This window comes from Peromyscus maniculatus, chromosome 2 (assembly GCF_049852395.1).
Source record: "Peromyscus maniculatus bairdii isolate BWxNUB_F1_BW_parent chromosome 2, HU_Pman_BW_mat_3.1, whole genome shotgun sequence".
Lineage (NCBI taxonomy): Eukaryota > Metazoa > Chordata > Mammalia > Rodentia > Cricetidae > Peromyscus > Peromyscus maniculatus.
Window position 1 is genome coordinate 82,162,214 of NC_134853.1, and position 13,386 is coordinate 82,175,599.

The window sequence follows — 13,386 nt, forward strand, 5'->3', positions numbered from 1 at the left end:
CTCAGCAAAATACAGAGTGACACATCCATAAACAGAAATCAATATAGAAAGAAAATAATGATGAAAGGAAGGAAAGAAGAAAGAAAGGAAGGAAGGGAGTTGAAAACTAAGAGAAAATATGTGAAGGTCCATTTATAAGTCGCATACACTTCAATTTTAAAGTACAATAGTGTTGGTCCAACGCCACAAGAGAGAGATGAGTTATTTCTGCTTCTCACCCATGGTAAGGACAATGTGGCTAACTATGCTAGGAATACTAGGAGACATGGGGCATTTACCAGAATTTCTGCCACATTCTGGGAATTAGAACTGCTTAATTGCAAAGTTGGCAACAGACAAACCTCAAGGCTTATTTAGAAAGCTAAAAGAAAGAAAAGTCAAATATGAACTCGCTTCCCTGTAAAAATTCCAGTTGCTTGTGGTTGGAGGATCTTGCAGTGGGGGCAGAATTATTTTACTGCTGACTTTCTTTCAAAATTAGTTCCCATATTAACAAAATCAGAGAGTGTCTAGCAAAGGCATTTCAAGCATAATGTGAGACTTTATTGACTTTAAAATTAAATTGGAGGCAGCTTTGCCACAACAGGCATGGTTTATGGACTTCAAGCACGGTCTAGAAAAATTCTCTTCTCAACTCTTTGGTCAAACAGTAGCTTGATGGACACTGCTCAAGGAATGTGTGAGATCTAAAATTCTTATCTACCATGACCCTGGTCTACTGAGACAGTTTAAACAAATGGGAAGATGTATAGACTTATCATTCAGCATCCATCCTCCTGTGCCCACGGCTCTTAACTTCTGAGGATTCCATCTTTTTAGATGCAGCTCTAGCCTACCCCTTCCACTTCCCGCTTGGCTGGTGGCGAGAAATCTCAGTCTCTTTTTGGTGGTAGCTGTAGCTCAAGAAGGAAGTGTGTGTGTGGCTCCCTTTGCAGCCTGGAGAACTGGCCCAGAGCGGGCTGGTTCTTAGGAACAGCAGCCTTGCAATAAGAAAACATCTTTTCACTCTCTGGGCTGCCATAAACCTCAGGCTTTTAAAGCAGAGTGTAAAGAATGGGAGGATTCACGCTTTTAAGAGTCACCACGTAGCCCTGCTTGTGAGTCTCTGTGATACTGCAGATGTGGCCCACCAACCTTTTGTTCTGAATACAACTATACCAGCTTTACAGAGAAACAGACTGTCAGAGTTTCTACAACAGGCTGCTGCTGCTGCTGCTGCTGTGTGTGTGTGTGTGTGTGTGTGTGTGTGTGTGTGTACATTTGTGTGTGTTCATGTGTGTATACACATTTGTGTGTGTGTTCATGTGTATGTACACATTTGTGTGTGTGCTCATGTGTGTGTATACATTTATGTGAGTGCATGTATTCATGTTACTGTATACATTTATGTGTTTGTATATTCATGTGTATGTATGCATGTATGTATGTATGCATACATGTATGTATGCAGTCACTAGACTGAGGCGTCTCCCAGCCCATAACAGATCAATTTTGACTCTCAGTCCCGGTTTTGAGAGAGTGTGAAGTTTTTATCTTCTAGTTTGTTTACATCTTCAGGAATTTCTGGCTGGATAACTATACTCAGCCAGGATATTAAAGATATTCCAAGTGGAATGCTGACTTTTTCATTTCTATTTAAACCAGTGGCTGCCACAGTGTGATTCCCCGGACTAGTAACAGTAGGCATTACCTGAATACTAGGTAGAAATGCACATGACACCCAGGGAGTCAAAATTCTGGGGACAGGACCCAGAAACCTTTATTTCTATGGTACTGTGATGCCACACACTTATTACTGAGGCCTGGGATAGAAGTCTTGTGCAATATACAGAGAGCCCATTGTTTATACTAAAGCTCTGACCAGCTTGGGGGAAAAAAAAACCTCCCCGTGAAGAAACAGTTATTTACATTCTTTGCATACTGTGGACATTTAGTTTGTTAAAAGCATCCCATTCCTCCACAGAGAGAACTTAGCATATGTAAATAAATATAAACATCTAAAGCATTGATGATAACCTCCACAAGCAGAGATGTCGATGGCTCCTCTTTTTACAGTTGTGGTGGGTTCTGGGCATGACAGGCAGCTCCGGGATCCAAATTCTGGTTGATAAGTACCCAGCGGACATGATTCGCAGGTCTCAAGTCCACTGGATGAGTAGGTGCCTTGCTTACACTGAGCTGAAAAGAGACATACAATGCAATGAGCAAAATTGAGCTGCTCAAAACTAGCTGCATACAGCGTAGAGATTCCCCAGTCCAAGGTGTGGCAGAGAAGGAGACGGGAACTCCTTCCTCCCTATAGCCGGTCACACAGGCTACAGCCACCATGCTTCTGTATACTACTAAGTTTTAGACACATACTCAGTTCCTTCCATCATTGCCTATCAGTGTTCTAACCACACAGTTTGTTTAGTAGTCGTTGAACAGAGCTCGAAATAGGCACTGTGATGAGGCACTGTCTTAAAGACAAGATATGCACCGGGAAAGCTGTGTAAAGCGTGACAGAAACAGAATCTCCAATTGGGCTCCATGTATCCGACTACTACAACACCTCACATCTCCAAATGAGAGCGGATTCCGGCACTCCGCCAACCATTCCGTTTGATGGGTGCGTCCCGACCACTGTCTTTTCCTCTGATTTCTCCAAGGGACTCTCAGTCTTTTTTTAAAAAAATTTATTTATTTATTTATTTTATTTTACAATACAATTCAGTTCTACATATCAGCCACAGATTCCCTTGTTCTTCCCCCTCCCGCCCCCCTCACCTTCCCTCCAGCCCATGCCCCATTTTCACCCCCTCCAGGGCAAAGCCTCCCCCGAGGACTGAGATCAACCTGGTAGACTCAGTCCAGGCAGGTCCAGTCCCCTCCTCCCAGGCCGAGCCTAGCGACACTGCATAAGCCCCAGGTTTCCAACTCATGCAATGAGCACAGGAGGGACTCTCATACTTAACATTGTTAACATTTTGGGTACATTTCCAATCACCTGGCACCTCCTAGATTTATCATTAAGTACCCACAGCTGCCTTCACATCCATAGTATGGAAGAACAATTTTGAAATTTCTTCTGTGAGGTGTGTCTTCTGTTAACCTTCATTATGAAAGAAAATGTTTCCACCAGGGGCTTGCATTATGAGGAACAGAGAAATGTGGGAAGTACCGCATGGTTTAGTAGCAAGAGTCTGTTCATCTGTGTCTGTGGGAATTCATTTCCAAGTCAACAGAGAATCGATCTTACCACATCAAATACTTCTCTAACAAAAACTAAGTTGATCTTTGCTAAGTACTATGAGAGTCCTTTCTCCTGATTAGTGTGAGATTCCAGAAAAAAGTTCAGGCTAGTCGGTGAATGTGGACTAAAGCAGGAGAGGAGCATGGAGTAAAGCGTAGTTCCCCAAAGAAAGACAAATGATTTCTTTTCAATAGGGAAACATCTACTTAGTATTTGTAACAAGAAAGAATACTTAACTTTGCTTTGGGTACTGTTCTTATCCCATCCTATTTTTAGACTGATGAATTGAAACAGGGCTAAGAATCCCCTACCCTGGTGGTTCTCAATCTTCCTAATGCTGTGACTCTTTAATACAGTTTCTTATATGGTGGTGACTCCCAACCATAAAATTATTTTTGTTGCTACTTCATAGCTGTAATTTTGCTACAGTTATGAATCATAATGTAAATATCTGGTATGCAGGGTATCTGATATGCGACCCCTGTGAAAGGGTCACTCAACCTCAGAGGTTGTGGCCCACAGGTTGAGAACCACTGCTCTACCCCAAAGTATGGCACCAAAGAGTACTGAATATTTTACGCTAAAGGAAGTTTTGAGCTGCAGAAGCAGACAGTTCTCTCTGAACCTCCTCCACCCTGTTTCTCTCACTGTGGGTCTTAAGACTGTATGAGACATGTCCACTCTGCTACCCAGAAGAAGAAAGAACTCTTAAGACACCGGGACATGGGAGAATGCAGACAAACAGACCTTGGCAACACCCTCCTAGTTCATACTGGGTCATTTTCTTTTTGTCCCACTATACTACATAGCCAGTCACCTCATCATCAAACACAGCATGACACACACATTTCCTAGTGTCTTCATTTCTAAAGACTCCTGTGCCACATAAAATTTTCATGAAATAAATATGATTGTCTCTTGTAATTTATCTTTTGGTACAGGAGCCTTGGCCAAGACCAAGTGATGGGCAAAGAAACCTTCCTCCCATTACAACTGGACATCCAGCCACTCTCTGGCCAAAGCATGGAAGGAAGCCCTCTACCTTTGCACTCAGAGATGCTTCTCGAATGGAGATATTCCGTGTGAGTCCTCGGGGGACAAAGCTTGCACTCGAGCTGCCCTTCTTCATCTTGATAAGATCCCATCAGGCAGCTTTCACAGGTGGAATGTTCCAGAGAGTAATAGGTTCCCAGGGGGCAGTTGACTGTGGAGAAAATGGTCAGAAATTCAAGTTCCCCCACCATGGCACCTTTCAGTTCTTTTTTCCTATGAAGTTTGCTTCTAGGTACTATTGTTCATGTGTTAAATTTTACTATGAAAGTTTTACCTTCACAGTGAGTAGACCTTCCATAAATATATTTCTAAAAACCAATAGTAGTAGATTTTCCTTTTGAGAAGATGCATAAGTTTTATTGACCAGTCTTAGGGTTTCTATGATAGAGCTTTCAATAATAGAACTTGTGATGGTTTGGTGATATTGAAAATGTTTTCTAAGTTGTCTCTCTGCATGCTCCCCCCCCCCCCCCACCGGCACATAAGACTAAAGTACGTGTCCACTTCCATGTAATTTCTGGAGACAAGAGACAGGTCAACACAATAAGACGAAAACAGGTGAGGAAGAGCCTTGGCCGTGCTTAGAGGAGTTCTTGCCCAATGAAGGCATCCTCTAATCTAAAGGTGACAAGGAAATAGTCACATTTTATAACTTGTAGTGACATGGAATTTCTGAGGTCAAAGAGAATGTTAAACTCACCGAGCAGGGTGTTATTAAAGTTAGCACTCTAGAGAGACACCTCAACTCCAGACCTGGTGACTCGGAGATGCTAATGAGTACAAGTTACCCCGGTGCTTATTAAAAATGGATTCCTAGTTCTCTATCCCCAATGTGCTAGGTGCATTAGTTCATGGCCCTGAGCCATGATGCAGCACAAGCATTTTAAGCTGGCACAGGCTTTCTGAAGGCCCCACTGAGACAGGAGAGACAGTGGTCAAGATGATTCCTTGTTCTCAGAGAGTGAAAAAGAAACCAGCGTAGGATCGTAATAACAGCTTTGAAAGCTGATTTTGTCACTGCAGGGAAAGCACAAATGATATCAGATGGCTGTACACACTGTCAAAGGAGGTTTCCCAGACAGGATACAAGGCCATGACTTAAGGGAGACCAAGATGTCACTGTGTTCAGTGTGTGTGTGTGTGTGTGTGTGTGTGTGTGTGTGTGTGTGTGTGTGTGTGTGTGTGTGTATGGTGGCTTCTTTAGGAAACAGGTTGGAGTTTATCCAGATTGGAATTATAGCTGTGTGGAGTAGAGTTAAGGAGATAGGGAGAAGGTGGGGAATGACTAGCGAATAGGAGAGACTTTGAAGATGTTCTGAAAATAGACAGAGATAATGGTTGCATCCTGTGAATGAACTTAATGCCATTGAATTGTTCATTTTCAAGTATGTATTTATGTGAATTTTACCCTAATTGAAAAAAAAGTCAAGATTTTAGAATTGGCCTGTGCAGTTAGGAGTCTCTGCTACATCACCTTCTGTGAGTATGTCTGTACCTCTCCGGGTTTACTCTTCTCATCTGTACTGTGTACTAATATTAACAGCACACCATAGAGATGCTGAATGAGATTAAATGGGAGAGGTGTGTATCTGATACACAAAAATGGTCAAATATGTGAGCTACTGTTGTTGGAGCAATAGATAAAAAGTTGTGAGGCTGTTTTTGTTTTTAAGATTTATTTTGTTTACTCATGTATACACACACACACACACACACACACACACACACACACTCACACACACACAAGTGTCAGTAGAGGCCAGAAGAGGGAATCAGAACCCCTGCAGCTGGAGTTACCAGTGGCTGTGAGCTGCCAGATATGGATGCTGAGTCATTTCTCCAGCGCCACTATGAGGTTTAAAGAGCTATAATCGAATATTAGTCTTGCTTCCCTCACATAAAATACGTGGCTTGTCCTCAACAATGGTGTATACTCAGGTTCTCAAGACAATACAGTGTAGTAATAACCACAGAACAATGCAAAATGCCTGTTTCATATCAATGTTCTTCATACACATTTAGAAAATATCTGTACCCAGCTCAGTTGACCCAGTGCACAGTAAACAGCCAGGTCCCAGGGGAGGCTTACCGCACATGCGCCCCCTCAGCACAGAGCCCGGTCTGCAGAAGAGAAAAGCCTTCTCTGTTTCCAGGGAATTGCTGTCAGCCACCACCATCTCGGAGGCAAGCTGGAAAGAGTACATGGGCTCCTTATTCAAGGTGCTTTTCAGGCGGTTTGTGATCGTTTCCAATGTCTTAATGAGCCGCTGCTGATTTTCCAATTCAAGGGTATCATTTCTTTCCTCTGGCAGTGGCACACTAGCTGAGATAAAAACACAACAAAATTAAACATGCATGCAAACACACACACACACACACACACACACACACACACACACAATAGGTGTGTTAGGTACTAACTCTAATAATAATTTTTACCCCCAATGAACTCTTAAAGTCCTCCAGAAAAAGAAATTAATTTAGAATAAAGCCAATCAGTTCTGACTGGATAAGTTACACGTGGGTAGTATTAAGAGCAAAATATGTTTGTTTGGATCCTTTTCTTAGATGCTGGGTTAACATCACCTGTTGAGGGAATTCATCATGACATGGTGAATTATTCTACATTCTTGCTTTTTAAAACAGGCCTCTTAGTTCACCCTGTCAACACGCAGGGAAAGCAGGGTGCTGGTTATTCCAGGGACCAGAAAACACATCTGCAACACTAAACAGGAAACCATGGCCATGCTTACGTTGGCCACGCTCTCTCTAGTTCTTTCCAGGGTTGGTTCCTAATAAACACCAGGCAGAACAGATTTCAGAACTAGCTCTCCAGACTTCACCTCATATTACTTCAGCAAATAGAACGTTTATCCTTACCTGTGATGTTAAAAATTAGCTGAATTTTGGGGTCAGACAATGGGACCGTTCTTTTGATCCGTGCCGACCTGGCTTTGCCCATGCTGGTGGGTGTGTCTTGTACAACATCCAGGAAGTGATCGTAAGAGTAATCCAGCCTGTTGCCTGCACCCCAGCCCCCTGGTCCTGATGCAGAGAAACAAGTGATCAGACAGGTGCATCTTCCCCTGTGTTCTGGTTCTAAAGTCACAAGTCAAACTGCCCGCAACCATTTACTCAGTTGCCCCCGTGTCCATGTGGGTTTGGTCCATAGCCTTACATTGTCATTTTGGGAGGCATTTTGCATTTAATTTAGAGACTATAACCCATATTCCTCTGAAAGTATATGGGATTTACAGCATCTTTAAGTTACCAGGTAATTATCCCCACTTTAGAGGGAATTGGGGAGGACGTGCAGGAGTCAAATCAATTTCTATTTCTCTCCTATACTTTCCTCCAATTTAAAAATGGCTTTATAAGCTTAATGAACATAGTCAGATTTTTTTGTAAATATTATTCAGAATATCTGCCTCATATATTAAAGGTGGGGAAGCCTGTAAGGTTCGCATCACTGGAGAAGACATGGGTGTGTCTGACTTATGAAGTGCCCCTGATGTCACTGCAATCAACAGCCAGGCACCACATTTTCACTTCATGAGGTGTGACCCATGATTGTATAACCTCGGCCAAATTGCTTTCATCTTTCTGAACTCAGATTCCTTCATTAATAGATGGAGATAATGAGCCTGACTTCGTGGCTTTGTCTGTAATAAGATGGAACAATTTATATGCACCACTTGGTTTAATATCTGACTCATTACAAAACCCAGTGTGTCAACTAATTAAGTGATACACATGTTGCTCTGGCCACACTGACGCTTAGTTATGTCCTTGCACAGTAGTTGTGATTGTGAGCCTGTCACTTAGGTAAACTGTCTCCAAAGATTTGTCTGTGTTTGTATGTATTTAAAAAGCTGGGGTCGATATTTTTGTGATTTTAGTTTCATAGTTTCCCACAACTGTGATGTAGCCATTATGGAAAATTGGTTTACCATACTTAGAAAATCTTTGATAGAAAAATTTCAGTCTACTTGGAAAAACACTCGAAATTTTGCCTAGACTGAGATATTAGATTTTAATAACTGCATTTTATAACCTGGGTGAGAAATATGGCTATTTCCTATGTATAGCTATTTTGAATCAATGGCTTACTTGCGAGGCCAATCGAACACCATATAAAAATTACTGCTTAAATACCTTCCGACTGTTATTATAGTCTAATATAGGTCACTTTTTAAATTGCCATCACACTGTGGCCTTTATCCTGAAGTGCTTTGGCTAATATTTTAAAGTGACTTATTTCATACCAAAATTTAAGTTATCCATAGTAAATTATCACATGATCAGATCATATAGCCATTCTAAAATACGTGATGAATAAATTAATAAAAGCATATTTTCTTCTTCTGTTTTCCACCACTCTCATGGAGTAATTCCATTTTGCTGATCCATCTGCAAACCACCACCGCCAAAGAATGCCATTACCAATTGCAAAGCCGTTTTCATAGTCATAATTATATTCAATGCAGTATTTCTTGGTCAGGTCCTCCAGTCTGCAGTCAATGTCATCGGCATCACTACAAAAAGATGGGACCTGCAAATGAAGACGGAGAGGAAGAGCATGGAAACCACACCCTGTGTGCTTCTGGTGAGCCCTTAGCTTCCCTGGACCTCACATCCCCATCAGCAGGAGGAGAGGGATGAGCCCTTGGCTACCCTGGACCTCACATCCCCATCAGCAGGAGGAGAGGGACCAGCCCTTGGCTACCCTGGACCTCACATCCCCATCAGCAGGAGGAGAGGGATGAGCCCTTGGCTACCCTGGACCTCACATCCCCATCAGCAGGAGGAGAGGGACCAGCCTTTGGCTCCCCTGGACCTCACATTCCTATCAGTAGGAGGAGAGGGAGGGTCCTGCATGTTTCCAGAACTCTACATGCTATGAAAAGTCCTTTCTCTCACTCTCTTTTTTCTTCTTTCCCACCATCCCCTCTCCCCCCTCTCTCTCACCTACAGCCTCTCACAGTCTCAGGCCACGAGGATTAAACTCCTATTTTTTTAATCTCCACCTATGTCACCCACCAGAGGAAGCACAGGACTCCTGGGATCTCTCTGACCTGAGACTACCACAGTACAGACTTTCTAACCCCTGTGCTGGCTAATCTTATGTCATCTTGACACAGGCTAGAGTCACCTGAAAGGAGGGAATTAATTAAATTAAGACAATTAATAAAACGCCCTCATAAGATCCAGCTGTTTTAAAAAGAAAAGATAGAGCATTTTCTATTATTTATTTATTTATTTAAGCGTTTGCTTAATTAGTGATTGATGGAGGAGGGCCCAGCCCATTGTTGGTGGTCCTGGGTTCTGTAAGAAAGCAGACTGAGCAAAGCCCTGAGGAGCAAGCCAATAAGCAGCACCCCTCCATGGCCTCTGCCTCAGCTCCTGCCTCCAGGATCCTGCCCTGTTTGAGTTCCTGTCCTGACTTCCTTTGATGATGAACAGCGAGGTGGAAGTGTAAGCCAAATAAGCCCTTTCTCCCCACTTGCTCTTGGTCACAGTGTCTCATCGAAATCACAAAAGCCCTGGCTAGGACAGCTCCCTTTTCTTAGGTCATGTCTCACCCTCCTCTAGTTCCCCAGCTCTCCTTTGTGTTCTGGAACACAGTCAGTAAGAGAAAACTTGCTAGAGTCCTATTCTCTCTCTGTTCTCTTCACCTTTCCTCCAAATGAAACACAACTTTTCCGATTCCTGGACTATTTTTCAGAAAACGATTCTGGAATCATCACAAACCCAGAACTATCGCCCCCATGGCCCCATACTTTCCTTCTGTTTCCAGATCATCCTGCTCCCCTGTTGCCTTCTCAAAGCCTCACAAGTTGTCACCTCCACCCTCACTGTCCTTCGTAGCAGTCACGTCATGAACATTTCCTACTCGGTCACCCTGTTCCTGGCTGACCTTCCGTCCCCTTAGCTTCCTCTTCCTCTGCTCGCTTGTCCTCCAGTTATCGATGTCTTCACTCCTGTGTTCACCTTACGTCACCACCAGCGACTCCACCCTCTTCAGCAATTCTGTGGCCTCCTTGGAGTTTGTAATGTGTGAAGTTTTCGTTCTCTCTCCCTCAGCCCTTCCCACCTTCCTTCATCTGTCTTAGATCCCATCGCCATGAAACAACCCCTTCCTGTGGAATGCCCATTCACCTGGATACCTTCCCACTCTGTGGCTAGAGAACCTTAAACAGGTTGAAGTGGTCACTTCCTTTCTCACCCATCCCCCTTTCTCACCTGTCCCCCCTTTTTCACGATGGCTTGAGAGGATCTACAGCCCCTGCTTTTGCCAATCCTGTCACATTTCACTCAAGGTCAATTAAGGTCACCTAAAAATGCCCTACACTTCTCTCTCCTCTCTTCATACCCATCCTCCCCATTCCTGTGCACTGGTGGTCATTTTTGCCCCACAAGTAAAATCCAAGTCAGTGAAGGTTCTTTCCCCCACTTCCGGCCCCTATGGGAGCCCACAGCCTGCAGCTGTGTTCAGCTTCCTGTCTGTTCTCTTCCTCCCTAATCTACACCCAATCCATCAGCTAGACCAACAGTCTGTAAACGTCCCCAAACGCACTTCCTTCTCACAGCTGTTACCACCGCCCAAGCCACCCTCCCATTCCTGCTTTAGTTTCCTGTGAGATCGCCTTACGTGCTCCTGCCCTCTGCATCTCCTACTGGTCCAGGTCATGAGAAAACCGGTCTATGTCCATCTCGGAGTACAGGGATTGTCTTACAGGAGTTTCCATGGCTCTCCACAGTCCGATTTTTCCTTCTCACTCCCACTTTCTCTGCCCCACATGAACTCTTGGAGCATCTCCTATCCTAGCTCATTCCACCCCCACCACCCCCCACCTCCTCTTGCCATTTTCAACTCTATAGTGGTTTAAATTCCCAAAGACATTCCTGCCTCGGGGCCTTTGTGCTTGCTCTTTCTTTTGCATGAAGCCCCTTGTCTTATCCCTTCAATCCCTTTTTCAAACAGGACACTTGCTGGTGAGGTTTCCTACGTTCTGAATTATTTTATTCTGCAGCACTTACCACCCCGCATGCTGTATATTTCCCTTGTAATCGGTTTATTGTTTCTCTGTTCACTACGATGTGAAGTCTATGAGTGCATAAGGCTTGGCCCACTTTATTCCATAGAACATAGATACTGAGTAAATATTGATTAAATGAATGTACATTTAATATCACATTCTGAACAATTTTTTGCCAATTTTAACCTACTGCAGTTTATTTTAGACAAAAGAAAGCCACTAGTACAAATGAAGGTCACTTTCACATAGTTTTCAATGTGAATCCTATTTATTATTGGAGGACTAGTTCATTAGTTTGAGTCAGGGTCATCGAGTAATACTATGTAATACTATCTTTGTCCTTTAGAGTTTAGACCTGTACTTACAATGACCAGATGAACACAGTCTTCCCTCTGCTGGCAATGATGACTATGATTTTCCTTTTGGGAATTTGGCTCTACCAACTTAACTTAAGCAAAACATTTTAAAACAAGAGCTTATTAAGTATATGCCAGTTAATACATTGGACATCTTTATAACAACATTTGGCATTTCACAAGCAGCACTTTAAAATGTTTATTAGCAAATCAACAAATCTCCACCCATTCTGGCAGACAAAAGCATGTTTCCTGCCTTCAGTTAAATGCATTGCACGGTTGTCTGGAGACCTAAAATGCATAAAATAGAAAATCCTTTTGGATGGGGATGTAGCTCAGGTGGCAGAGAGCTGGCCTCACATGCATGAAGCCCTGGATACAATGCCCCGGTAACACATACTGGGTGTGGTGGTACATGCCTGTAATCCAGTGGTTCCCAACCTTCCTAATGCTTTAATGTAGTTTCTCATGTTGTAGTGACCCCCCAACCATAACATTATTTTCATTGCTACTTCGTAACTACTTTTCTACTGTTATGAATCACAATATAAATATCTGATATGAAGATGGTCTTAGGTGACCCTTTTGAAAGGGTTGTTCAACCCCAGAGGGGTTGTGACCCACAGCTTGAGAACCACTTTGAAGTGTATTCCCATCACTAGGGAGGTTAGAGGCATGAGGACCAGCAGTTCAAGGCCATCCTTAGCTACATAGTGAGTTAGAGGCCAGGGTGGGCTACATGAGACCCCTCTCAAACCCCCAAAGCAAAACCAAAATGCAACAACAAAAAAGAATATTTTTAAATGTTCAATTAGTTCTTTTCATAAAATAATATAACATAATTTTGGGCATTTCTGTCATACTTGAAATAATAAGACAATTATTTTTTAAACCACAAAGACCCTACACCTTTTTTTTTTAAAACTTTCTAGTTCATTGCATTTCAAAACTCAACATATTAAGGCAAACTGAATTCAGAAGTCTAAACTCAATAAGTAATTCTAAATACAAATTTGGACCCCCAAGAGGGACACATTCAGGAGTAGGAATTTCAGTTGACCCAGAGAAGTTAAGACAGCCGTAGGGGTGTCCTAAGTGTCCCCCACACAGCCCAGGCCTCCTGGTGACATACCATCTTCCCCAGGGTAGTTTCAAAGGCTTCGGAGAACTTCTTAAGCAGATCCATGTCGTCACAGCGAGTGGTTTTGTATAGCATCTCGAAGGACTTGAACCCGTGGTTTGCAAAACGTTTTACTAGAAAAGTTTAGGGGAAACAGCTTCAGTTGGGTAGAATTTCCAAGACAAATTTAATTTCCCTCTCTTCCCTTCCCTTCCCCTCTCCTCCCCTCCCTTCCTTTCTTTTTCGTGTGCTAGGTAAATGTCTCTCACCGAGTTATATCCCCAGCGCAGAGATCTAGCTTTCTGTGAACAAACTGAAACTCCAAACCTGAATCCTAGAAGGACAAATTCCACAAATGACCGTGACGTGTGTATGGTAATTCCACAGTGAGGGCTTATGTTTTGCATGCTAACTTAAAAAGTATTTTAAAGTTTCCTCTTTTGATTCTGACATTATTTATAAGATTGTTTTCTTAGGGCGAGGTGGCAGTGAATGTTTCCAGGCATCCACCGGCCATAGTAAACCACAGCCCGGTGGCCCTGGCTCCTTTGCCAGGATGAGTGTGCTTTGATCTCATGTTCTGTA

At 43.0% G+C, this 13,386-nt stretch overlaps 1 protein-coding gene across 1 annotated transcript in view; it reads right to left on the reverse strand.

Moving 5' to 3' along the window:
- The window catches only part of Svep1 (sushi, von Willebrand factor type A, EGF and pentraxin domain containing 1), a 179,470-nt gene that overhangs the window by 79,988 nt on the left and 86,096 nt on the right, over positions 1–13,386 (reverse strand). The window contains exons 13-18 of the mRNA XM_006985289.4: positions 12,814–12,935; positions 8,729–8,837; positions 7,166–7,330; positions 6,375–6,608; positions 4,275–4,436; positions 2,017–2,178 (exon numbers count right to left, since the gene is read on the reverse strand). Of these exons, the coding sequence (XP_006985351.1) occupies positions 2,017–2,178; positions 4,275–4,436; positions 6,375–6,608; positions 7,166–7,330; positions 8,729–8,837; positions 12,814–12,935 (954 nt within the window). The remainder of the gene's footprint in view (positions 1–2,016; positions 2,179–4,274; positions 4,437–6,374; positions 6,609–7,165; positions 7,331–8,728; positions 8,838–12,813; positions 12,936–13,386) is intronic.